This window comes from Oenanthe melanoleuca, chromosome 19 (assembly GCF_029582105.1).
Source record: "Oenanthe melanoleuca isolate GR-GAL-2019-014 chromosome 19, OMel1.0, whole genome shotgun sequence".
In the NCBI taxonomy this organism is placed as follows: Eukaryota; Metazoa; Chordata; class Aves; order Passeriformes; family Muscicapidae; genus Oenanthe; species Oenanthe melanoleuca.
This window is the reverse complement of record NC_079352.1, coordinates 3,269,263-3,296,467: the sequence shown is the minus strand read 5'-3', so window position 1 is coordinate 3,296,467 and position 27,205 is coordinate 3,269,263. Positions and strand designations below refer to the sequence as shown.

At 41.1% G+C, this 27,205-nt stretch overlaps 1 protein-coding gene across 1 annotated transcript; it reads left to right on the top strand.

The window, feature by feature from the left end:
- Positions 1-9,178: 9,178 nt before the first annotated feature.
- TRPV3 (transient receptor potential cation channel subfamily V member 3) lies at positions 9,179-27,161 on the top strand. Its single transcript, XM_056506666.1, has 18 exons — positions 9,179-9,316; positions 13,157-13,279; positions 15,656-15,760; positions 17,277-17,363; positions 18,019-18,176; positions 18,457-18,633; positions 18,820-18,960; positions 19,155-19,435; positions 20,060-20,236; positions 20,887-21,045; positions 21,476-21,577; positions 22,169-22,242; positions 22,873-23,038; positions 23,514-23,580; positions 23,904-24,175; positions 24,572-24,684; positions 25,217-25,287; positions 26,994-27,161. The coding sequence occupies exons 2-18, from the start codon at positions 13,161-13,163 to the stop codon at positions 27,041-27,043; spliced, it is 2,319 nt and encodes a 772-aa protein (XP_056362641.1). The 5' UTR covers positions 9,179-9,316; positions 13,157-13,160; the 3' UTR covers positions 27,044-27,161.
- Positions 27,162-27,205: the final 44 nt, after the last annotated feature.

Genomic DNA, 27,205 nt, shown 5'->3' with positions numbered 1-27,205 from the left:
ACAAATACACTCTGTGAGATTTTAAAGGTTGAATAGTCAAAATCAATGAAATAAATGTTTCTTTTACACTGTCTGAGTAAACTCCAGAAATTCACAGTTATTTTACTGAAGCTAAAAGCTTAACAAGATCCCAAATTTGACATTTATTTAGATAACAGGTGAACTTTGCACAAAGTAAGAGATAGTGGTTATAGAGAATATATGTTTCAAAGGTCAGATGTATAACAATGTACAGCAATAATAATCTTGAAATTAGAAAGTTTTTGTTCTTGATTTTGACAGCAACAGAGAAAAAAATCTGGTGCTGAAAATCCATCTGGCTGGATTTGCAGAGAGAATCAGGAAAAATATCAGAGGGAAGATAGGTAGATGTTCTAAAAATACAGATGGAAGCCTTGGAAAGAGAGGAAAGAATAAGAGGACCTTTGGCATCTTGAAAAGTGAGTAGGCATAGAAGACCTAAGGACAAGAAAATTTGTTTTATTGACAGCTGGCCTCATATTTCAGTGCTGGGCCACAGTGGAAAAGGTAAATGATTTTACCTTCTTTCCTTATATCCCTAAAGCACTTGGAGTTAACAGCCTTTACCAGAGCCCTCAGAGTGCACACACAACTCTCCCTGAGTCAGCAAGGTGTGTGACCAGAGCCTTCAGAGCTGTTCCTGGGGTTTCACCTGAAGTATGGATCATTTTCATCAATAAATCTGATAATTTTGCTGCATTTACTAAAATACTGGGACATCCACTGCTTTTAAAGAGAAGCAGTCAATGTGTTTGCATACAGGCTGCCCTGTGAGATGAAATTTTGGGTTGTGTGACTCACTTCTTTTACTAGAGTCAGGATTTATCACTGTGGTTCTTTCTCATGGGGCACTACAGAATATATTTCAAGGAAATCTTCAAACATGCAGCTGCTTTATTTGAAATAGTAGCACCATCTAGAGGACTAAATTCTTGTTCCTTTGATTAACATCACTCAGGACAAATGTAATTTTATTTTCACAGAGTTTGTAGGATATAACCAGAAAAAACTGACAAAGGATTTGAAAGAAGTTCTTGAAAAAAGTCATAATTTGAACTGGAAATAATTGGAATTTAATGCCTCTGGAGGACAAGGAAGCCACAGAAGATGTTTAAAGTAGGTGTGTTCAGATTCATATCTCTAGATGCCACTCAAGGCTTCATTATGCTCCATTCTGAACATGGCAGGAGACAGTCCACATATAAAACAAGCACAGCTAAGTAGGCTAGACAAGCTGAGACAGTGAAATGATTTATTATTTAAACTACTAAGGATAAACATAGATAGGAGCTGACCAGAAAAACATGGTTGTCTCCATGCTTTGTGTGCCATGGCAAATTTATGCTTGGAAGGACACCAGGATTATGATATAGCTGGAAAACATTCATGAGTTTTCTCTTTTCCCTGGGAGGAATCCATTTTTCATAATTACCAGCCTGGGTAGAGACCTAATCCATTGCTTAAAGTCCACCCTGATTTACATCAAGAGCCTGTCCAGAAGGGTTGATCACTGCCCTGGGTAACCTGAACACATCCTACACCTCTGCCTTCCTGTCCCTTCCTGCTCCAAAAAGATCACAAAGACTGTAAAGGACTTCTTAAAACCAGAAATGTTAAAAACATACATCAGAATGATGCTGTGGTTAAGGATATAAATGCCCTGTATTTGTGGGATAGGGTGGTGCTGGTGGGGTTTTTGGTTGCATTTCTAAAATCCCTTAATCTTCTCTGGGAAGCAAACAAAATTATCCCACTCTTTTAGAGAGAGTGATTACCAAGCTCTCAGAATTTCCAGCTAAATCATCACTTCAATTCCTGCAAGGGGCACAAATTTATTTCCCACAGATGGGGAGGTTCAGCTTGGCAGTGACTCCAACTCAGAAGTGTTTGTCCTTTAGGAGTAGCTCTGTCAGGACCAGCACCTTTCTGTCTGAGGAGGAGCATGGCCTTGCAATAAATGATCTTTATTTGGGTTGTTTTGTGGAGGTTCTTCTCACCTTGATACATTTTGCAGGTCTTGAAAAAGTCTTTTAGTTTGAAGTTTGTGTATTTATTTCACACAGAACAAGGTTAGAAGCAGCATATGGCTCCTGTGCTGTTCTTTGAGGCTTGTAGGTAGTAAAAATCTGTCTTCTCACAGTTATTAATTACATTAATTTGTGTCTACACTTAATAGGAGATGATCAGGTTGGACAACTGTATATAAATATATATATATGTAACCCCCAGCTCCCAATAACCACAGTAGAACTGAGCAAGAGAAATGGAGGGTGTTGGTGTATTCACCTCCCATCAGAGGGTGACAGCTGTAATTAGCAATGAATGCAAAAGTGTGGGGGGTGGAGATAGCAGGAAGGGGTGAGCTGGGCTGAGCTCCCCAGGGAGGTGAAAAGGGATCCATGAACATGTGGAAAAACAAAAACACAATCTCAGTATTGACAGCATTTCCAAACCTGAAATGCAAGTGGTCAAGTCAGCCATGAAAACTGAGTTGCTGTGCCTTTCAAACTCCAGTAATTCCTGAGTTATTGAGAAAAACACAGGCCCTGCCTGAAAACCTTGGAGCCGCACATCCTCTTGTTCAGGTGCCCTCTGCCACAGCTGCACTGGACTCTGAATACTCCCTGTCCTAATGAAACACAAATGTTATCCCTTCTGAGGCAGCTTGTAGTGGGCCCACAAGAGGATCCCCACACCATGTTCCCCTGGCCCCAGGACAGTCCCTGTCCCTCTGATGCCACTGTCCTGCTTTGCTGCCTCTGCTCAGATTAATGGCACACAATCAGATTTATTTGCCAAACAGCAGCTCATGCTGTCACTCTCCTGTGGCCTGGGTATCAGAGTCACTCAAGGATCTTTGCTGGAGGCCTCAATACTCAGCTACTCAATACCCAAAACCCCACTAGGTGTGTGCTCAGCAGGTGCTGCTGTGCTACAAAACACAGGGGATCCTGCCAACCCCATCTTTAAGGGATAAAGCCACTGCACTCAGCTTCTGAGGCTTGAAGTTTTCAGAATCCCATCAACAGGAATTTTACAGTGTTTATATTAAAAGTGTTGTGGTAAATATTCCAAACCCCAAAAAAGTCCATTAAAAATCCCAGGCAAGCTGGAGATCAGGCAGAGTCTTGGGTATTTGAGAGCAGCTTGCAGCCCTAGAGAGAACCCTCTTGCAGTGAAAGATGCTTCTTACAAGTCTCCATGTGTGTTCCATTGAGCACAGGCATGGATTCACCAGGCCTGGGGAGGAAGAGGATTTAATTGATACTGCCAGATGCAGCACAGACACCCTGGGTCTCCTTCATGTGGTTCTAGGGCTCTGAAGTGCTTCCCATCACCCACACCATGCAGGCTGGGATTACTCTTCACTCTGGAGAAAACATGGATCCAGTTTTTCCTACAGCAGATGTTAATCTTCAAAATACATGGTTGGGAGCACTTATTTCTCTAGGAAGGAGGAGAAATCAACCAGCTGAGCTCACTGGCTTCTCTCCTCCTGCTGTTTGTGATGCTGTGGCTCCATTCCATCAGTAACATTCCCTGTTTCCGTGTGCAGGGATGAGTGGGCACGAGGAGACGCCAACACTCACGGGATCATCGAGGTTTTTCAGGCTCCATCATCACCCAGAGCTGTGTTCCTCAGTCACTGCTATAATCAGCCTCTAAAGTCAACATTTTAGTCACCTGGATGTTGGTATGAAAGGTGGAATTGCCATGTCAGGCAGCAGGAGCAGCTCCCAATTACAGGAACTGGAGGAAGTGTCCGACTCACTGGGCCAGAAAAAGCAGTTTCCAGCCATGTCACCACATCCAAGTCACTTCTTTCCAAGCTGACAGAGGAGGTTTAACCCAGGCAGTTCTTCTTTTTCCAGAGGAGAATGCAGATGACGAACCTCCCAGGGAAAAGAGAGCCTCAGTTCCTGTTAGTCAGAGGGGGAAAGCCTGAGTGTTTCATGGGCAAAGAGGAGCACACAAGGAACACAACATCCCTCATCACCAGATACAGGAGTTAAGGGCTGGAAATAGGTGAAGTTTTCTCTAGAGGATGATTTGCAACGACAGATAGAAACAGCTGTTTTTGAAATATGTGCTAAATAACTGAAAACTGAGAGAGGAGATGATTTGCATAATAAAAGAGATTTTAATTAGAATGATGGGTTGAAACTGAGGCAGGGAAAATATAACCTGAAAAGATGCTGGGGCACATGATACACCTCTACCCAAAGAATTCCCCTTGGAATCACTGGAAGTTTCAAACACCAGCCCATGGATGTAGATTTATCCAGTGCCCTCCTAACTGCAGCAACGAGGGACCTGCAGGTTTTAGAGCTCTTGTTTCAGAGACCCAGAGCATCTGATGGTTTATTTCAACTGGTAGATGTTCACCTTCAATTTTGCTACATTTATTTGTTAGAAAAAACTTGACAAAAAGTGGAAAGTTTGCTATAGCTCCTGAGCATTTCAAATGCTGCTGCAGCTGATGCAAAGTTTAACTCTCAGTTTAAAGCCTCATAGTGGGTGAATTTCTGTTCCCCTCATATTTTTTACAGGTCTAAACAAGTCTTTGGAGAGGGAATGGAAATGAACCATTCTCTGGATTTAGATGGATGAGACAGATAAAAATTCAGTTCTAAAAAGGGAGGTTTGATGTTTTTAGAAATCAAATGACTGAACCATTAGTTCAACCTGAATTTCTTATAACATGAAAGTTACTCCCTAGTTTTGGTGTTCGCCCTCCAAAAACTACTTGAGTCAAGCAGTGGCAGCACAAACTTGAGCCAAAAAAAATGCAGCATTGAGGTGGGGCCACGCTTTCCTCATGTGTATTCCTTGAGGCATTTTCATGTTGCCTCATTCCCCAGCACTGCTCAGCATTAGCAGAAACTCTGCACCACAACTGAAGAGTCCCAAACTCAGCCTGAAACAGCTGCAGAACAGCCCTGACCTAGTTGGGAGTGTGAGGCGCAGCAGCCAAGAGAGGTCTGTGCTTTGGGAGACCTCTCTGAGCTGGGATGTGTCACACAGGAGATTTGGCTCCCTCAGCCAAGAGCCAATTTCAGGCAAAAGTGCCTCTCTCCTGCTCTTAAAACTGGTTTTATTTTTTCCTCCCAAGGTTTTATGGCCTTGTGAGCCTCCCCCCCTGGCTGTGCCCAGCCTGTGACCCACAGCATCAGCAGCAGGACGTGCTCACAGGACAGGGACAAGAGGAGCAGCCACCACCCTGCACATCTGCACCTGCACATCTGTACAGTGAGGGCTGGCAAAAGATTCTGTAGGTTTGGGCTGTTAGTTTTTCATTGAGGAGTGGTAGGGGACACTGAGAACAGCACAAATGCAGGAAAACACACTGGGAAAAAGTAACAAACCCATTCTTCCCATTGCTTATCATGCTTAGGTAGCCCTGACACTTTGCCTAGAGAAGGGATAACTGTGTTCTGAAATCTAATATTGGTGCCACTTACATAAAGTGGATTTTTACTGCTCTTACTTCAACTTAATCATGGGTGAGCCCACCCCTGCCTAGGGAATTGACAGATGTGGGAATTAGATGCAGGTGCAAGGGTGGGGAGAGGGTATAATAAGGGAGGGAGACAGCTTTGGGATTTTGGGTTGGGGAGAGTGGGTAGAAGCTGAGAGATAGGATCAGGCTTTTCTGTTCTCTTAATGTGAGCCCTGGCTAGGATGCAGCAGGACACTTCTCAAATGCAGAATTAAAATGCTTCTCTTCCCTTCTCTAGAAAGGAAAGCCACAGCAGAGAAAGACTGAGGAGCATCATGAGTGGAGCTGCTCACTGTGCTGAGCAGGACTCTCAGGGCAGCAGCTGGAATTGAGTGCAGGAAGTGTAGTTTGGAGAATAGCAAATAATTAGGATAGCAATTTTTTACCCAAGCAGAAAGAATAACCTGCACAGTGCCACAGTTGCAGGGAATATATTTGTGATGGAGGCTCCAGCAAATCTTCTCCATCCCCTCGTGCATGGGACTGTCCTTTTCTGGCAGGGATCTTTGGGAATCAGATCTCCAGGCATGGGTACTGTGCAAAAATACATCACAGCATTGCTAAAGAGCTGTGACTTGTCCCTGCAGCCCAGACTGCACCAACTGGTAAGTGATATCCCAGTGTTTTCCTGGAATGACTTCCCACAAGGCTGTCTCCTGGTAGGTGATAGTCACACACTTGCAGGCTAATTCATTTTCCTGTTGCTCAGCTGCATAAAGCAGCCTCTTATCTTGCAATTTATGAGCATAATGTATAAATATTTGCAAGTGCTACTCAGTTGTCTGGAGAGGTGTGAAAAGCTCTTTGTGTATCAGCACACAGAGGTGATCCCAGGACAAGTTTAACTCTAAGGGGAGGGATGAGGCAAGCACAGTGAAAAATCATGGAAGACTCCTGTGAATCAATTAAACACTGAGCTTAGGGGAAATGGGCTGCTACTGGTCTTCTCAGTGTTTTAATTCTCCTATTTTGGATTATTTTTAAGAAGCTTGGGGAAAGAAATGACAATAAGTGATTTACAATTGTTCTTGATGTTACCCAAGGTCAAAAATGCATTTAGGTAGTGGCTTTTCCCCTTAGTGATTCTGTTGGGGGACTGAAAATCACGGAATTAAATATAGAATCTGAATAATTTCTAATGTGATTTAGCCTGGGATGGTGTCCTGTATCAGCAGAGGAGCAAATGCAGCTCTGACTTGCTGATGTCAGATGGAAGATCTCCAAATGCTCATTCTCTCCCATCTGGGGTTTCCTTCATCTTGTTCATTTTGGTTTCTACTGAGTCTAACACTTGCTAGGAAAACAAAATAATGCCACAGAGGGCTTTGCTGCTTATTTGTGCTACACAGACTGTCCAAAGCTGAATTTTTCAAGTAATTTTTAATAGGAAATGCATGTTATTAGTGTTCTTGATGCTTATGGCATCTCTTCAGTAGCTGAAGCAGCTGGTGACTGCTGTAAAACTCTATAAAATGGTCATGGTCATGATAGAGCCTCTTGCAAAACCTTCCATGGCTCCTGAAAAATGCTGCTGTGTCAGAAACATCAGGGTGGAGCAGGGAACAAAAAGGCTGAGCAGGTTAATGATTAAAACTGAGAGAAAATGTTTGCACAGATGTGACTGACTGTAGCTCTGCCTCTCATTTCCTGGCTCTCAAGTGTGTCCTCAGGCTCACAGCACCCCAAAATTCTGTTTTCAGGGAGATCAGCCAGAAAGAGGCAGGGCTCCTGCTCCCTAAATCTGAGAGCTGCAGAGGAAAGGGCTCAGGGGCTCAAGGCTGCCCTGCCAGTGCAGGAGCAGCTGCTCACAGAGCAGGCAGAGGGAGTGGAGCTGCTGTGTGTGAGCAGTTCCCAACTCCTGCAGCTCTGCACCTTTCCTTGGGCAGGCTGGCAGCAGGGCTCTGCCTCTCTTGCAGCTTGTCCCAGTTTTCCCTCTCTGGATAACTGCCACAAGAGTATAAATAGACCTTGCTGCTAGGTCCTGTGTTCTGCTAAATCACACAGATCTGGCTGCTTTCACATATAGTGGCTTTCTAAATCCAAAGTTCTGCTTGCTGCCAAACTCATTTTCTCTCCTTAGCAGAAGGATTTCTGTTACTGTGGTTGATCAGAGGTAAAGCAGGAATCCTCAACTGCACCTTCACCCAAATTTCCTGTGGCTCTGCCTATTTCCATCCTCAGAGTGACTTCAATTAAGCAGTTTCTCACAGCTTGTGTTGAGAACCAAGCTGGTGCTCTCCCAGGCAGAGGGGATGGCAGGATCCAGTCCTTATTCCAGGTCCTTACACCAGCAGCTAAAAGACCATCAAAGCAGCTGCCTCTGGGCTGTCAAAGTTTAGCTCAGGTGCTTGCCAGGATGTGAACCACATTTCCTGGAACAGGGTTTGGAGCAGAGCAGGAATTTGTGTCAGGCAGAGCTGGAGTGTGCTCAGCACCTCCAACCAAAGGGATCCCCAGTGCCAAATGCAACCAGCCTGGGCACAGCCCCTCTCCCCACGCAGCTCCTGGGAGCTGATTCATTACCAGGAACTGTGCAGTGCTCCTGGCATTTCACACAAGGTCTGAGACAGATGTAACACCCAGCAGACCTGTTTTTAAAGGTACTTTATGTGCAGGAGGAGCTTACCTTAAGTTTGTAGATGTATTTTAATGCCATAATTTTGGGATTAAAATGTCTGTGTTGTAGTATCCAAAAGTATTTTGGTTTTACTTCCAAATTTTGATCTACCTCCTACCAAAAAACACCACCCAAACTTGACTTTTTTTTTTTTCCGTTGTCTACAGCTGAAAAAAAGATTCCTGTTTTACTGCCTACATAGTTCCTCTTAAACTCCCATCTAATAATTAAGTCAAGACCAGCAGCTGTAAATACACCTTGTAGGTCTGACTGCAAAGACAAAGGAGTTTTTCACATCCTATTTCTGGTGATAATGCAGAGATTCTATAAAAAGAGCAGAGGAACTTATGGTCACTCTTCTGGTATGTCCCAGACCAGAATTCTGCATTCACCATTGCTCAACAGCTCCAAAGACAAAAAGCTGAGAAAAGCCATTACCTATCACAGGAATGTGAAACCCAAGTGGTTGTGTTCCCACAGCCCTTTTGGGGACATATTCATTAAAAACTTTTACAGGTAGGGGAAAATTTAAACACACTAACCACATTTTCCCTGACAGCACTGTGAAAATATAAAATTTTCTAACATAGTTTGTAATTTTTCTAAGTAACAGCAAAAATTTATGCTTGCTGGAGCACTTAGGATAATTTCCTTGTTTTTCCTTTCTGCCTTCTGAGTAGGTCCATGCTTTATAATAAACTGAGCATGACATAAAGGTGTCATTTACAACCCAAATGCAGGTGCATAACCATTTTCCTTTGCAAGCAGCGTGTAAACTGCAGAGCAGTGATCATCCGAGATACTCCACTGCTGCCATGAAGTCACCTGTGAGCACCCAGCTTTAGTAACACTCCAGTGTGTAATTATTACCTGTGTGTCATCCCATTTTGGCAGCTCTGAAGTCAGGAGTTGTTGCCTGGCCAGTTTCTCCCTGCTCCCTAATTTCAGATGGAGCAAACCCCGGCCAGCCGCGCTCGCTCGGCGCTTCCCCGGCTCTGCTCCCCAGCTGAGCACACTGGATGCCTGCAGCAGGGTGCCTTTGTGTTTTCAGGCTAGTCTGGAGCCTGACTGTGGTTCTGCTCCTTTGGCAGACGAGTTTTGGATGTTGGCAGTGGGGCCTTGCTTTGATTTTCGCCGCCCGGATCCGTCCACGCTGACATGGAGGAGTTGTGAGCAGGGTGAGTGCTCTGGGCTGTTGGGGTGTGAGAGAGGGAAATCTCCCAGGGACAAAGGTGAAACCCATCCTTCACACAGACAGTGTGTTCCTGCTGTGCTTCTTTCTGTTTTTCTAGTCTGTACATGGCTCTCCTGAGCTGTGCCACGCTATTTCCTTGGGCATTCAGGAGTGAAGAAGGACAGGCCTAATTTAATCCGTGTTTGTCAGCCTGGAACACTGTTGCACTTCCTAATTCCTGTGCTAAGGGGATCCAAAATATGATATCATACAAGCAAAATTTTAATACATTCATCATCTTCCACCAAAAGTTTCAGCTACTGTAGTAGCTTATATTTGACTGAAAGTCAAATATAAGTTATAAAGTAAGTTATTTCAACTCAGAAAAACTCTATTTGCTTGCCTATTTCTGAATTAAATAAAAAATCTCAAATAATTTTTCCTCAGGGGAAAATGTTATTTTATAGAGTTCTTTTAAAATTTCTGTTAGTCGAAAACTTCATAGGAAAGTAAACATTTCTCACCAAGAAGAGATTTTTTGGTAGCACCCGAAGTTTATGAATGCCCCTCAAAAGTTTAAATCTTACAGGGAGATGAAGCTCTTCCTACCAAGTGTAACTTTCTGGTGATATGACTCATAAATAACGCAGAATAGTCAGAATGAAGCTTTATCAGTTTTCCCCTCGGGGAGGGGATTTAATTTTATGGGCCAGTAAGAATTAGGTTGGAGGTGCTGGAAAGTGTCACGGTCTGTTCTGAGGAGTCTGTGAATGAAACAGCTCTTGGAAGTCACTTCCCCTCCTCTGCCCCCAGGGAAAGGGAGCCCTTTGTGCCACAACATCACAGCTGAGGGTTTCTTCTGATTTGTAGGATTCCTTCTTTAGCCACTTCATATAAGCTGCTGCTGAGATATAGAGGTATATGTGATTTTTCTTGTTCTCTGATAAGCAGAAGGTGAGTCTGTGATAATGTGTAGTAATGGCAGAATCCCATTCACCATCACAGATAAATTCTATTTTCTTACCCCCAGCACACTGGAGGTCAGATACCAACTCCTCATATTGCTTTCAAAGCAATTCTTAATACTTTAAATCAATGCAGGGGTTTTGTCTTGCTGGCCACTTCAAACAAGCCACCTCTCTGGTGGCCTGTAAGTGACAATTAAGGAGATAATGGAGTAGAAATAGTTACAACCAAAGACAACACTCTGTATCAGGTTACATAAGCTACACTGCTTACATCTGACACTTTTCAGGCTGCTGCACTATTTTTCTTTCTATGTCAGAGATTACAGAAAATGATAGTGCACTGGAAGCTGCTGATGAAAGCCCAGCTTAGTTTTGATCTCCGCACACAATTAATTGTGATTAGAAACGAAGCAGACGCTACCTCAGCACGGTAACAAGGTACTTCTGCCGTGGTGCCTGCAGTTATTTACTTGGCCAGGCTGAGAGCTCATTTTAAATAGATTTTCTTGGCTGGCATCACATCTCTGTGCTTTGGAAAGCTAGTCCCTCTGTATTTAAGGAAATCTGTCCTCTTTTCCCTTCCCAAATTGCTTCCTTACATCACTGATGGTTCAGCAGTCCTTCATCATCCAGTACAACTTCAGTGCTATCTTTGATTATTTCCCACCTCTCCTCAGAGGTGCAGCCTGCTCTCGAGTCACTGCTAAAATCTCTGTGGTAAAAACCGACTGCACACGGGGCTTTGAGCTGCTGCCCTTGCAGGAAGGTGTTGCCGTCTCTGAGCAGCTCCAGCAGCACTCACAAACAAGAGGAATTTAGGAATTTAACCTTGGTATCCTGCAGCTCTTCATTCTACTCTCCCTCCCCTCTGACTCCACACCCCACCCAGCTGTGCCCTTCTCAACTTGGCAACTCCTTTTGTTGACTTTTGGACTTCTTAGTCTTTTCCCAACTCTTCTCTTCTTTTATAGCCACTTATTTTGTGAGGCTATTTAATGTCCATCAGCATCCATTTATGCCAAGTATCCCATTTGCTTCTCCCTCAGGATGGGAGATGTCTTTGCCCACACACTACTTTGTATTCTTTAAGTACTTGGTAAGAAGTAAATAGCAGAATTATTTATGAACTAAGCAAGACAACAGTCATTTGTTTTAGCTGTGTTTAGACTAAATGTTTATCAGTGTATTCAGTGACACAACATGTGTCTGGGAACTACGTGAGTGGCTTTTCCAGTGGCACAGGCAAACCCCCAGTTCCCACCTCCACTGTGTCATCTCCAAGTTCAGCTCTTCTCTGCATTAACTAAAAGCTATGGTGTACTTTGTATGCAAGTAAAAATATATTTCCCTTTATAAATTATTTCTATGAAAGCTGTGATATGAATTCTTAGGGAATTCATCCAAACTAGGAATGTTTCCTAGTGTGAACACACCTGTCAATGGTAGCAAACACAATAAAAATTGATTTTCATGCCTGTTTCTTCAGCCAGCTTTTGCAAGGTAAGGAGTCCTTTCCAATATTTCGAGTTCCTATTCCATAGAGTGCCAAGAGATTACAGCTGCACTTAGGAGTGTTTGGACCCTGTAAATTCTCAGTTATCTGTACTTGGGATTGAAAATTGCCATAATTAAACATTTGTTGTTTATGCATTAATAGACTTTCACTCAAATACCAGGGTATTTGATATTCTTGGCTCCTCTCTCATACCAGGTGTCATGTCTTTTCAAACACTCTGAACAATCTGCTTTCTGTATCTTGATACTCCCATAATGAAGGAATCCTGGTGCTAAGGCACAGTGACAGCACTGTGACAGGAGCAGAAAGTTTGTGTGTGTACATTTGTCACATTAAGGAAAGTGGAGTAGGAGGGGGGAAAATGTGTAGCTGATTTTGTTCAAACTTTGCAGGCAAATTATTTTTATCATTTGTCCTTGGGTATGGGGGCCACTCCCCTGATTTCCTTGGGAATGGGTCCCTGACCTCATAAATCTTCCTGGGTGTACCTTCAGTGAATTTTAATGTATCCTGAATTCACCTTCTTGCTTTCAAATTATCCTGGGTCATTTAAAATGATGCCCTTGAGTATTAGATTGAGAAACATGGAGATAGTTATTCACTATTCCTTACAGAATTCACACTGTGGGTGTTCCTAGGCAGGTAACATGCATCAAGATCCTTTTGTGTCATGTGCTGGTGGCCATTTCCATCCAGCAGAATCATGAGGTTTTTTGTTTTTCCTGAGGAAATGTTGGAAAATCACCAGGACACAAATCCTGGATGTTATCCATGTAATAATTTAGTTGAGCTCACCTTGGGCATCACTTTCAGTCTGCTGCTTCTATTGTTCCAATGCTGTGAAAACTTTCAGGGATTTTTCTTTGTTCTTTTTACATCTGGAACCTTCCTTTATCCATTTTCTGTTGCACAGATCTTCCTGGAATTTACTCTTCTGAAATAATCTTGGTCAGGAGCAGACTGCTCAGATTAACTGTAAAAATGCCCAACTTTAGGCTACTTATAAAGTCATCATGCTCTTTCTGCTTCTCTAAATAACACACACTGTCACTGTGACTGACAGGCTCTTTTCAGTTTAATTTAGGCACAGGCTTGAATTTATGGTTCTCCTGGTACCACTTTTAATGGCACTTGTCACAGACTGAAATTTAATGAGTTGTGTGTAACCCCCCAGACTGGACACATGAAATGGTGGGAGTGTGTGCTTAACAGCTGAAAAATGAGAAATGTTGGGGGAAAAAGAATCAATATTTGTGTGTGTTTACACTTGAAGAGATTGTAAACACACAATTTGGTAATTTGATCACCACACTTCCTTCAAAGGAACAGGAGTCAAGTAACTGATGTCTCTCTACTGCAGAAACATGATTAAAGATAACAACGAAATTGTTCCACTAATGGGCAAGAAAACAAACCCGTCTGGAATTCCCCCTGCAAACCAGCAAGAGAAAAAGGTGACTGAAGGCACTCCCACCAAGAAAAGGTAGGACTCCAGCTCAGTGTAAACCACTAAAACTCCCTGCTTTATCTCCTTCTGGCACTAAAATACCACCAACATCTTTGTTCTGTACACCCTCACAAGAATCTAATCTACTGATGGTTAATATTTGATATAAAGTGATCTTTTTTTAAGAGATCACATGGAAGAACACACCAGGTTTTATGTAAGAGATGCTGGCCTGAAAAAAGGGAGCATTTCAAGCTTAGCCTCACGTGGAAATGTGACAGATTATGGAGAGGCAGAGGACTGGGAGAGCAGGAGGTCTGAAAAATCCTATCACAAACAGAAACCTAGATTCACTCTATTTTTCAGTAGTCTGATGAATTAGACTTTTTTGCTGTTTTATAAAATATTAACTTTCATTCATAATTGATATTAGAGAATTAATAAAGAGATTGAGGATTTGTATTTAATATAAGCTGTAATTCCTGCCTGATACTATAAAGTCAACTAAGTTATTGTAGAGTAACTGTAGAGAGGATGAATTTTCATTCATAAACTTTTCATTCTGGATAATTACTGGTTATGATGGTAATTTCTGAAACTCTGAAGGCCTGGCCAATTGTGGCTGTTCTGACATTTATAATTCTCAATAATCAGAGGAATCACTTTTCACAGGAATGGTGCCATTAGTTATTTGAGATCCTGCCTGGGTGGTCCAATTTGTCTCTTTGCCATTAAATTCAAGAAGAGAAGCTCTTTGGTGGCATATGGGGGGAGACAAGGTGTCTGAGCAGTTCAAGATACACCCAGCACTTCAAAAAGGGGCAATTCCATGGCAGATTGTGGAGTTATAGGAATATTGCCAAAGCCAAGCCCTCAATTACTAAACTCTATCTCCCATTCATTGTGGCCTCAGGAAGAGTAACCTTGGGGTTTTTCCCACCTCACAGCCCAGAGCTCAGGGTGTGGCTGGCAGCATTCCTGTAACACAGCACAGATCACGTGGATTTTAACGCAGGGCTTTAAATATTCTATTAATTACATGTTCCAATGCTGCTTCATCCTGTTCCTTCAAAACTCTCCCTCCACTGCCCCACCAGCAGCTGCTGCACTCCCAGGGTGGCATTTCTCACTCTCAGCGTGAATTGGCAATATTCACTTTCTTAAACAGTGGCATTCCCTGCTGGAAGCTCCTGGAATTTGGGCGGACTAAGTCTGTAATTAAGCACAGGAAATCCGGGGGGCAGGCGGGGAGGAGGCTGCTGGCTGTGGGCAGAGACCTGGCCACGTCAGCACCTGGCTGTTTGATGGCACTTGATTTGCACGGTGGCTTTTGGGGTGTTTTTAACCCCCCAAGCCAGGAGAGGTGAGGTCTGTCAGCTCCCAAAGCAGGGTTCCCTTCCAGCTGCTGCACAGCTGTTGGATGCCAGAATTAACCCCTGGATCATCGAGCCATGAGAGGAACTCAATGCTGCTATTTTTAGCAAATAGCAGCAGGTTATTCAGTCGTGTCCTAATAATCCACTGCATTTTACCATCTATGCAAGTATTTCACTCCAACAAGTTTTTCTGAGGAAGATGCAGTTAGAAAAAGAAATGCCCTGTGGACAAATCCATAAATATTAGGTGAATTGGAAAGGTTTTCCAGGTGACTACTGCAACATTTTAGAAATGTAAGGCAGTTTCTGAACAACAGCCCCTGTGGGAGTTGCTGCATCCACCACTGAAACTCCTCTTCCTGTGGTGAGCTCTAGCAATGTTTTACTGAGATCCAGTAAAACCAAGCCATTGATTTTTGCCTCTCAATTCTGAGGCTTTTAAAAGGTGAAATCTTTTTAAACATATCACCTTTTCTGTGTTGTTCCAGATTTTATTTCTTTTCACTGTAACTATTTATATAATTATTTATAGGGAAAACAGTTAAATGTCGTGCAGGCAAGAGGACACGTTCAGCCCTGGCTGGTGGAAATGCCTGATGTCACTGAACTTGTGACCTTTCAAACTTTCTGATTTAATCACTATCACTGCTAATGGATTTGAAATGATCCATCCTGATGGCTCCTGGCTGGAATAGCAGGGACTGGGATTAAAGAAAAAAAAAAGCATTTTTGTCTGAGCAGTGACAGGAGCTGGGTGCAAGGCAGGTTTAGAGATTGCTGCTTACACAGACAGGATCTGATGCCATGTGTTCTAAAAATACCTTGGGAATTTTGCCCATCTGCCAGCCTGGAAGAGCTGGGCACAGGCTGGAGGTTGGGATCCCCTCAGGGGAAGGCAGATAAGCCTCTGCTCCAGCTCAGGTTTAATGCCAGGAGAGATAAATTGTCAAGCTTGCCCTTGGTAGTTCTTCCCTTGGTTTATGGTTGGGCTTGGCATTTATCACTGATATTTTTTTTAATGCACTGTCTTCAACAGTTCCCACTTTTTCCTGGAGATTGATGGTTTTGAAAGCAATGCCACTCCCAGTAACACCTCTCCCCCCGTGTTTTCCAAACCGATGGATTCAAATATTCGCCCGTGGTAAGTCACAGGTGCACAAGCAATGGTCCTGCTGCAAATAGATCTATTGTCATCCCAGCAGCTTCCTCTTATTCTCCTTGGGCCCCAGTGCCAGGATTTCACTTGATTTTCATGGCTTTGGTCACTTCAAAGACAGAAGTTTACTGGAGATTTGTCTTTGCTTTTATCTGCTGCTGTCATTTCCATGGAATAAATCAAGCCTCAAATCTGAATAAATTTAAAATAAGTAATATTTTTTTTTAATCTTAGCCTGTTATTTATGATGCATTAGAACAAACTCCATGCTCTCATTTGGATGTTTTCTGCTGTGTGAAGGCCACAGCCTAATTTAGAACCCTGTTCCCAGCTGGCTGCTGACGTCTTCCTTCTATTAACAAGCAAACGTGGAAATGCTGAATCTGAAATATTTAAAGCAGCCATTTATGCTGAATGAATAGAGAAAAAATATGACTGTTTAATGAAAAAAAAAAAAGTGTGGGGTGCTAACAGCCATTAATTATGAGTAAAGGAAATATGCCACAAATCTGACACAGGTCCAGACTGGCCAAAGGTTTTTGGGTCTGAGGTTGTCTGGTCAGCTTTTAGGAATTGGCTGACAGGCTGGTTTTGGTTTCAGAGGAGAGGTGTCCAAATTTCTCCCTCTCATTCAGGAAGTGACCTGCACATGTGCTTTGTCACCACATTACTCAGCTTTCTGCAGAGAAGAGACAGGTTAAGAATGGACTCAGAGCTCCCAGCTTTATTTCAAAGAGAAGGGAATACCTGCAGAGCAGTGCTGTCCATGCATCTGTTTTGCCAATAATTAATAACTCAGGTTCCCAAAATTATTAATCTGAGGTAGTTCATTCAATCTGAACCTCAGTGAAAACAAAAATACAAGTAAGAAACTAATTTATCCTAATTTTTCTAAGTCAGATCTGCTTTTAGGACTGTGTGGAAATTATGTACAGCAATTAAAAAATATCAATGCCATTGAAAATCTTTTAAATAGATCACCTGAATATCTGTTTAGGGCCCAGTCCTCAATTTCTTTCATGCAAGTCAGCCACTAAACACTTCTGAATTGCCTACAGTGTTCTGTGTAGTAAATCTTTAGGTAAATCTTTCATTGTGGGTTTGCAACCCACCCACTGCTACTGATTTAGCACTTGTTTTGTGCCAGATGACAAATTAAGCATGTGAAAAGGAAGAATGTAAGCTTCAAGAATTCAGGGTGATGCATAAAAAGCAGTGATCATAAAAAAAAAAAAAGTTCCCACGGTTTCAGGATCTATAGTGAAATAATGTAATAAAACACAAAGCAGATTGCTTTCCTAGTGTGATCTTTTAAAAGTATAATAAATTCCTGTGAGTCTCTTCATTTTTATCCTTTAAAATCCTTGTGGGAGATAAAATGATAGAATTAAAAGGCCAGTATCAAATTGGGCTAATTTAAGCTCTAGTGTACTCTGTCCCACCATGCAATTTCCAAAATACCTGCTAATATCTCAGCACATTTGCTTTTCTTTCTTTGCAGTGCATCTGGAAATGGGGAGGACATGGATTCCCCACAGTCTCTTCAGGATGATGCCACTGAATACAGCCCTAATGTGGACAGCTGTGGGTGAGTGGAGACACAAATATTTCTCAGCATATTTTCAACTGATTAAATCTGTGGTAGGGTAGATATTACTTATTTTTCCTGCCATGTTTTAGAAAAAAAGGTCATGTGCATGCATGCCTTTCTGATCCTTCAATAATTAAATGTTGAAATAAACAAAGCTCTAATATCTCAATTTTCATATTTAGTGTGAGGATTCTTTATATATAATGGGTGTTTTTTAGATGGCAACGCAGGACCTACACACCACAATAAGGCATAGAGTATTTCTGCTTGGGGGGAAATATGAAATCATTCTTTTTCCAGCATAAAGGATGATCAGAAAGTGGTGGAAGATGTGAGGTTAAGAATTCTCTTCTGCTGTGAGAGCAGCACCAGGTAATCTCAGCTCTGCAGTCAGTTGGGGCAGAGCAAAGAAGTGTTTCTTAGCCTTTATTCTAGAAGCATGAATAAATTGATAAAACCACAAAATACTTGAAAATGTGCTGTTTAAAATCAAGCACCATCTCAGTAAATAAACAATGTGAGATGTTCTGGGCTGTCCATGGAAGCGGGACAAGTTCTTGTAGTTTAGGGCGAACAGTTGTATTTGGTTTTACTCTTCTTAAAAAAAAACTAAAATAAACCAGGAATTTCATGATGATTTCTTTCGATTCAGTGCTAACACATCCCAAGGCCCTGAGCTGAGGGGTGCCAGGAAGAAGCTGAAGAGGAACCTGTTCCGGGCAGTGTCCGAGGGGAACGTGGAGGAGCTGCAGCAGCTGCTGGCGGAGCTGAAGGAGCGATCGAGCGCCTGCAGCACCCTGCCCGTGCCAGGTGAGCTCTGCAGGCTCCTGGGGCAGGGCTGCCTGCTCTCCTGGCAGCTCAGCTGCTGCCTGAACCTGGGGAATATCTTTATTTCCTTGGGAATTTGGGAGTTACGGCACTGGGATGTCCAACAGGAAAACCAAGGTTGCCTTGGTGCTCGAGAACAAAGTGAACAGGATGGAGTAATGGTTGGCAAATAGTTTGTGTTCAACTATATCCCTCAGGTTTCACCCCTAATGAACAGAAGTTTAATAAATAAGTGATCTTATCTCAAAATTCACTCTTGTAGATTACCTGATGAAAAAGTTCACAGCTTCAGACACTGGCAAAACGTGTCTGATGAAAGCTCTGCTGAACATCAACGAGAACACAAACGAAATAGTGAACATGCTCCTGTCCTTTGCAGAGGAAAATGGCATTTTGGAGAGATTTATCAATGCAGCTTACACAGAAGAGGCATATAAAGGTATTGCCATCTGATAGCAGTTTCAGGTGTATGGTTAAACATAACCTCCATAAAATAATTATGGTTTAAATCCCTTGAACCAACTTTTATTTGTTATTACTGGTGCCATCCTTTTGTGAAATATCATTAATGTTTCAGAATCTGCTTGAGAGACTCAGCCCTAAATTCCTGTGTCTGCTTTTTCAGGTCAGACAGCTCTAAATATTGCCATTGAGAGGAGACAGTATGAAATCACTCAGAGCCTCATAGAAAAAGGAGCTGATGTCAATGCTCATGCCCAGGGTATTTTCTTTAACCCCAAACACAAGCATGAAGGCTTTTACTTTGGTAAGTGGAGTTGAGATATTTCTGGAAAAGTTAAGAAGGAATACCCAAAACTTCCATAAAACAAGAGATTTATCTAGTACAATCTATATATAAATGTATTTTCATATATTAAGATGGTTAACAGAAAAATTTCTGTTCTGATTTGAATGCCTGAAATAAAACATGGCCACTTGTTGCATTTTGTGATTCTGTAGGTGAGACTGCACTGGCTTTAGCAGCATGTACCAACCAGCCAGACATAATTGAGCTGTTAATGGACAATGCCAGGACCAATATTTCCTCTCAGGATTCCAGAGGAAACAATATCCTCCATGCATTAGTTACAGTGGCAGAGGACTCCAAAACACAGAATGACTTTGTGATCAGAATGTACGACATGATTCTGCTGAAAAGTAAAGACAGAAATCTGGAAACAACCAAGAATAAGGAGGGTTTGACACCACTGCAATTAGCTGCAAAAACTGGCAAATTAGAGGTGGGTGTGATTTCAGTAGCATCTAAGAGCAACTTATGCTCTGGCACATCTCTTTCCAGGCTGGTTATGCTGTTTTGTATCAGTATTTGGTGAACTAATTTTGTTCAGAACACAAATATTTCCATTGCAGTGTTTTTATTCTTCAAGGTTTATCTGTAACTCATTCCCTCTGTTTAGAATGAGCCTTCTGTTGTACAGAAATTCTGCATTTACCACTAAACAATTTCAGAAAACTCAATAGACCTGCTCTGTTGCACTGCTGTAGAATTTGGTTTGCATAAATCAACTGCAATTGATTGCAGTAAACTGTAAAGAATTGGCAATGGGATGATTTAGAAAGTAAGTTCAAGGAAGGTATAAATGAACACATGGAAAATTGTGCTTTCATCCTTTAGAAAAATATCTCTGACAGAAAATCTGAGGGCATTAAAACCACAACTTATTTCTTAGAGGTTTTTTCACCCCCAGCACCCCTCACTGAATAACACAATTGCAAATGCATTAAATTGCACAACTGTACAAAATGTTATAGGTGAAAGATGGGAGTTTGGGCAAGTATATTCATGTGCTTTCTCCATTCCATGAACAACACAGCTGCTGACAAATGATCTGTTCATGTTTTAGATTCTGAAATACATCCTGAGCAGAGAGATCAGAGAAAAGCCAAACAGGAGCCTGTCAAGAAAATTCACAGACTGGGCTTATGGTCCTGTTCAGTCTTCTCTGTATGATCTGACAGAGCTGGATACCACTGCTGACAACTCAGTGCTGGAAATCATTGTCTATAATACAAATATTGGTGTAAGTTGCCTATTTCTATATAAAATATTTTTTTTTTCTACCAGTACCCCCATTTTAGATGTGTCAGCCTTGCAAACAACTGAATTACTTGTGGACAGTAATTTTTGGTTCTCAGTTTTTGTGTCAGGAGTAAGGTAAATTTTATGCTGCTGCACAACGCCAGCTGTAAGCAAATATGCATTCAGCTCCTGCAACACAGGTTAGGTTTTTTGGGAGTATCTTTTCCTGTATTGAAGCATTAATTTGACTTAGGTGTATAAACATGACCAAGCTGCTCAGACCAAATACACTTAACAGGTTTGTATTTTAGGTGTTTAGGAGTATTTGATTTACAAAGCCAGGATTTTACATTTGCTGAATTCAAATCCTGCCACAAAACTTCCATAGGGAGCAGGACCAGGAGCTCACAGGAGAGTTTTAGCTCAGTCCTAATTCACCAAGCAGGGAGTGGCAGCTTATCCCAGCAGGAGGAGGAATTGTCCCTTTGTCACCTCTCAGGGTGGTCTGGCACATCCCTAAGCACAGAGGTGTTTCTAGAGCAGCAAGGATAACATGGAATGAAATACACAAAAGTCACACCTAAAATTAATTTTCCTTATAGGCAGCAAATTGAAATATTTAATTTTTTTAAAATTTTTTTTTCTTCTCAGAATCGTCATGAAATGCTGACTTTGGAGCCTCTGAACTCACTCCTGAGGATGAAGTGGAAGAAGTTTGCACGGCACATGTTTTTCATGTCCTGCTGTTTTTATTTCCTGTACAATGTAACACTAACTTTGGTTTCCTACCACAGGCCTAATGAAAATGAAGTGAGTACAGCAGCTGAATCTCAGCAAAGTTTACTGACTTAGAAAGCAATAGTATTTCCTGAATTGTATTTAAAATGCTAAAACAAGAGCAGATATTGGAATATCTGGGTATAGAGAGAGTCCATGTTCTCCCACATCAGTGTGGGAACATCAGATTTTGTAGAAATTACCTAAAATACAAATACATTATACAAAGACACTGAAATTTCTAAAGGTGGAAAGAGAATATTTTATTTTTCCTTTCAGAAAGAAGCTTCTGGTATTTCAAACACCTCTGTTAGGGGGCTGATTGTGTAAATACATCAAGAAAATTCTCCCTGGAAGGGAAGAAATTGTGAACCCAGAGAGCTGCAGGTGTGAGGGTTTTGTTGCTTTGCCTTTTACCCTTCAGGGATGGAACTGAGATTTTCCTTCTGGATTTGTCCTGCAGGCTCCTCCTTATCCACTGGCTCTGACCCGAGGAGTGGGGTGGCTGCAGTTGTCAGGACAGGTGATGGTTATGTTAGGAGCAATATTTTTAGCCATAAAAGAGGTAAGATTTTTTTTTTTTTTTTAGTAACAAATATACAGCTAATTTGTAAAGAACTTCTCTTTATGGATATGCTTCTCTTATTGTAAAGAACTCCTCTAAATTTATGGACATGCTGTTGCTGATATTGGCAATACACATGGAGTATCTTTGATATATGTAATTTTCAAATCTTGGGCACAATCACTTATTCAGAATGACCCTGGTTATATATTGGAGTACAACTGAGTACAAATATAAGGATGTTTGCTTTTAAAACTGGCAATGCAGAGATCTGATATTTCTATATTATCAGTATTGTCCAATTATTGGCATTCAGGACAAAAGAGTTGCAAGTTCTAATTAAAAAAAATCCCATTTTATAACTTTGCCATGTACTGTAAGTAACTAAAAATAGTAACTTACATTATACCAGAGATGAAAGAATTTTAACCTTTGAATTAACAGCCCTATAAAAAATTAATTCAAGAAGCTGCCAAGTCTTATCAGTAGATGGATTAGTTGACAACACCAGTTAAATTATTTTGAAAAACAGATTTTTGAGGTCTGTTTTCTCTTCCACCATGCCTGCATTTTCTGTTTCTGCCTGCACAGAGTGTTGCCATCTTCCTGCTCAGGCCCTCAGACCTGCAGTCCATTCTCTCTGATGCCTGGTTCCACTTTGCATTGTAAGTCTGACCTGTATATATATACAGTTTTTTTTTTTTTTTTCTACTATATATAAAATTCTCTGTCTCCTGGTCACAGAAAATGTGCTCCTGTAACAGATACTCACTCTTTTCCCCTCAAAATTATCAATTTTAGAGGGATGGATGTAAGTTTACTTGCAGCTTTCCTGTAACACAAATTATTGGTTGCACTGTCAGTAACAATGCCAGGGCTGATGTGCATGGAGTGGATTTTTCCCACCTGCCAGTGTCTTCCCTGTTTGTGGAAAATATGAAATGATTCCATGAATCCCTTAAGCTAAAGTTGCAATTAAATGCCTCCTAAGATATGTAAGGATTCTTAATGTCTCTGTCAGCAAAATTTGCTTTGAGCAGCTGTTTTGGGGAGAATAGTTTACAAAAATTAAGCTTTAAAAAATATAACCCTTATATGTTAATGTACTTATACCTCTTGCACTGACCTATTTTATCATTAAACTATAATGCCAATTTCATGGGGAGAATAAAAAAGCAGCATGAAATCACAAATTAATCTAAAGAGCAAAGAAATCTTGTTTTCGTGTATTTCCATTCTGTTGTTGGTTTTGTGCTAGTAATTTCTCTTTTACATATATGTTTGTTTTTTAACAGTTTTATACAAGCTTTGCTTGTGATCTTCTCTGTCTTTTTGTACTTGTTTTCCTACAAAGAACACCTGGTGTGTCTTGTTTTGGCAATGGCCCTTGGCTGGGCCAATATGCTCTATTTCACCAGAGGTTTCCAGTCCATGGGCATTTACAGTGTGATGATTCAAAAGGCAAGTTTTTCTTTTGTTTTACCTGCCTGATAATACCTCATTATTCTACAATTCATACCAAGTATATTCAGCAATTATATGTATTTTATAATTCATTTTGAAATGTCTTATTTCCAGTTTTTATGCATTATTTCAGCAGAACATGCTATTTGTCCTTCTGCAACAGCAGGAACTAGTTTGTATCTTAATACTGACATTTTTATTACATTAAATATGTGAGTAGCTTGTGTTTTTTTCCAGTTAATGTTGTTCTGCAATTTAATTGTATCATGATCTGTAATGTCTGTATTGTACAGAATTAGTCACTCTCAGAGAACACACCAGGCTTGAGATAAAAAATCAGACCTTTGGGTTTGTTTGCTCAAGAAAAGCAGTGTGATGCTTTAGTGTGTGCCTCACCTGTATCCCTGCAGAATTCAAAAGCACAAAACTAGTTCTGAATTTTAATTTGACAACTGTTTTATTCCATTTCCAGGTCATCCTGCAAGATGTGATAAAGTTTTTAGTTGTCTATATCGTGTTTTTGCTGGGATTTGGCGTAGGTAAATATTACTGGAGAAAAGCACTGATGCTCTGTGTGAGTAAAAATTTTAGCATTATTATGAATAAGAGCCCTGTTTTCATGAGAGCTCATGCTGGGGTTTCTTCTGGATGTTAAATTTAGATGTGACCAGATGAGCCATTTGCCTTGGTCTCAAATCTCTGGAATTTCATTGGGATGAGGGCTCTTTCTGCTCCCTGGAGCTGTCACCTTGCTGCTTTGTGTGGCTCTGGCTCTCTTCAGCAGTTTGAATTCTTTGGGGTGAAATGCCCTGTACTCTTAAATAATGATTGTGACCGAAATTTCCTTGTGCTTTCTTCTCAGCTCTCGCTGCCCTGATTGAGACGTGCCAGGAGGATGGGGAGTGCCATTCCAACAGCAGCCTGGGGCCTGTCCTGATGGATCTTTTCAAGCTCACCCTGGGACTGGGTGACCTGGAGATCCAGCAGAACTCCAAGTACCCTGTCCTGTTTCTCCTGCTCCTCATAACTTTCGTTGTGCTGACTTTTGTTCTTCTCTTGAACATGCTGATTGCGTTAATGGGAGAAACCGTGGAGGATATCTCTAAGGAGAGCGAGCACATCTGGAAACTCCAGGTTTGTTTGGGAGGTGCTTGGGCTAAAACTCTCATGTTGACACAACAGCTCAAGTGTTAAAGATAATCCTTATCTGTTTTTGTGTCTGAATAATATAAATAATTCCAGTATGAGAGAATTGTAATAACTTTGGAATTAACAATCCTAAAAATGATTGCATAGCTTGGATTTCCAACCCATGCACTGTCATGACTTTCATGCCCCTGGATATGTCACAGGATGATGTTTCACTGTTTTTCCAGGAATCTGAATCCCTATTTGCACAAATTGTCAGTGATTTGCTATTTTTGGTGTTGGCTGTGGGTGGAGGCTTGACCTGTTATGAACTGCAAACTGTGCATGCTGTGAAATCAGACCATGGCTAACCATACTCATTTCACTATTTACTGCTAATAGAGAGCCAGGACTATTTTGGAATTTGAAAAATTCTTACCAAAATGCCTGAGGAAAAAATTCCAGCTGGGAGAACGGTGTAAAGTGGCTGAAAATGACAGCAGGGTGTGTTTAAGGTAAAGCAAAGCTGAATAATGTGCTATCAAATCTGCTCTCTTTATGCTGCTTCAAGGTTATTTCTCCTCAAAACCCTCTTTAAAATATTTCTATTATCTCTAAAAATTGTGCTAGTTGCATATTTGGTAAGAAAGCAGATTTTCATCTTCATATGTTTTTACTGTAGGAGCATCAAATCTGTTTGCAGTAAATGTCACTTTATCATAATCTTCCTTTGAATGTCAGCTTAAAAGCCATCACAGTTAAGTTGATTGGTAATTGATGATTACCATATTAAAGAACTGTGCAGTTTAATGAAAAATACTTAAATATTTCAAGACTGTACTAACAATGTGTGAAATTATGAAGTAGTCTTGGTATTATTCTCACCTTCATATAGTGCCTGACAGTGCAAAAGACATTCAGGCTTTTAGTGCCAGCAAAGTAGGTGGAAAAGTGTGACAATCCCAGGAAGGAATAAAGGGGGAAGATCAGTGATGTAGTTGGGGGATAATGCATGGTGATAACACAATTTCTGTGCAATGCAAACAGGATTAATGAAGTGAAATGGACCGAGTGGAAAACCCATGTTTCATTTATTAATGAAGATCCAGGGCCAACAGGTACTGTGGAATTTTTATGACACCCTATTTGCAGAATATTTTCTCCTTAGAAATGCTTTTTGATACAGTTTTATGCCTTTAAAAATATAAACTCTTATATTAAACCACACATTATTGCTAGAGAAACTAATGGTTAATATGGCAATGTTGTTAAATTACTTTTAAAGGCTTGGAGAGAGGGTTGGTGACAAAAGGTTTGTAACATATGTATTGGATGACATCAGTATTGGTCAGGAAATCCAAGACATCCATCAGCTGCCAGGGCAGGAGTGTCCTGGAGAAATTAACTCCCTCTGGGGTGAAAAATTTCTGTGGAAGATATGGTAGCAAACTGAGAGCTTGCTGATTAAATAAAATACATGTTTTTAACAACAGAATACAAAGGTGCAAAACTCTGATCTTACTATACAGTTTCTACCATATCCTGTTTTGTTTACAATGCATTTTTTTGCAGATCCAAGCAAAATTCAAGATAATTCAAGAACTAATAGCAAAAACACCCTGAATACGTTTGAAGAAATGGATGATTTGCCTGAAACTTCTGTTTAGTTGTGCTGTGCTTGACCTGTGGCACTTCTGAAGGTTAAAAACATCAGCAGTGGGTGCTGAAAGCTTTGTGGCTGTTTTGGACAGCTGTCGCCAGCTGGAATACACAAACTTTCAGTGACACAGTCTGATGGCTTGAACCCATTTATTCAGAGCAGCTGAGCCTGAAATAAATGGGATTATTTCACTAGGTCAGTTCTGAGCCTCTCAAACTGTTGCTGTCCAAGTTTTGCCTGATGCTCCTTAAACTTGGCTTGAGATGTTTAACTGGATAAAAAAGGTCAAATGTGAGATTTCTTCCTTTTGTGGAAAATTAAGGCCATCTTGATCTGTTTTTTGGAATCTCTAACTCATGAGAAACTCATTTTATACACTGAAAAAAAGAGTTCTTGTTGTGGAGAAAAGCAAAACATTTCATTTCTGATGATGACTACATGAAGTATGTTATTTTGAAATAACAAGGTTCTGGGTACATTTGCAGCTTTTGCCTTGACTGTCAGTGTTACTGGAGGCTTGGTCCTATAAGTTGGAAAAAGCTTCCTCAGATCCCAGTGGCTTTGCCTGATCTGTTTTACTCTGTGCAGTCCCCAGGGTGTAATTGGAGTTTATTGCTGTTTATTGCTGTGTGTCTGTGCCTCCCCATGAAATAACAGGGCAGAAATATAATTCCTGATGGAGGAGATTCATTCCAGTCACATTAATTCTCCTCCTTGGCTTTTCCATGCTGTTGCATCTTCCTACGTAAAAAGTTATGACACTGGAAGTTCTTCTGAATTAATTTTTGCATTAAGCCACTTCAGAAAAATCAGAAGTCAGTATTTCTTCTCAAGGTGAACAAAATCAGTTCAAAGCAATGCAATTCCAGACTTTTTTTTTATTCAGAGAACTCTGTAATGCATTTCTGTAGCTCTTATTTCACTACCTGTGATGACCAAGTACTATGAATTATATTTTTAGTTTTCTATTTTATGTGTGTGTATATATAAGGAGAAACATTTGTTCTGTGCTTTTATATTTCAAGGAACATGTGTCTCCAGTGTCATGGCTATTCATCAGAATTATTCATGTGGTGCCTGTTTTAAAGGTGCTATTTTGGGTGAGACTCAGGGGAACTCAGTTCTGTGTTTGAATGATAATAAGAATTGCATTGGATTTTGCAGCTGTGGGCAAAATGATCCAAAAGACTTTCTTAAGACTGAAGAGAGCATGAGGGAGTCCTGCAGTGGGAAGGATAATGCAAAATATTTACAGGGATGGTGAGTGGGCCCTGCTGCCCAGCCAGCCTCTGACAAATGCTGTGTCCCGAATTTCCAACCTGGATGGATGGATGGGATCCCCAGGAAACCTCAGCTGTGTGCTGGCAGGGCACAGG

Bases quoted from the DNA above. Each gene is read 5' to 3' on its own strand.
- TRPV3 (XM_056506666.1), top strand. From the start codon at position 13,161: ATGATTAAAGATAACAACGAAATTGTTCCACTAATGGGCAAGAAAACA. The intron at 21,578-22,168 runs GTAAGATTTTTT...CTGCCTGCACAG, and splicing joins TATTTTTAGCCATAAAAGAG to AGTGTTGCCATCTTCCTGCT. The intron at 25,288-26,993 runs GTACTGTGGAAT...TGGATTTTGCAG, and splicing joins TGAAGATCCAGGGCCAACAG to CTGTGGGCAAAATGATCCAA.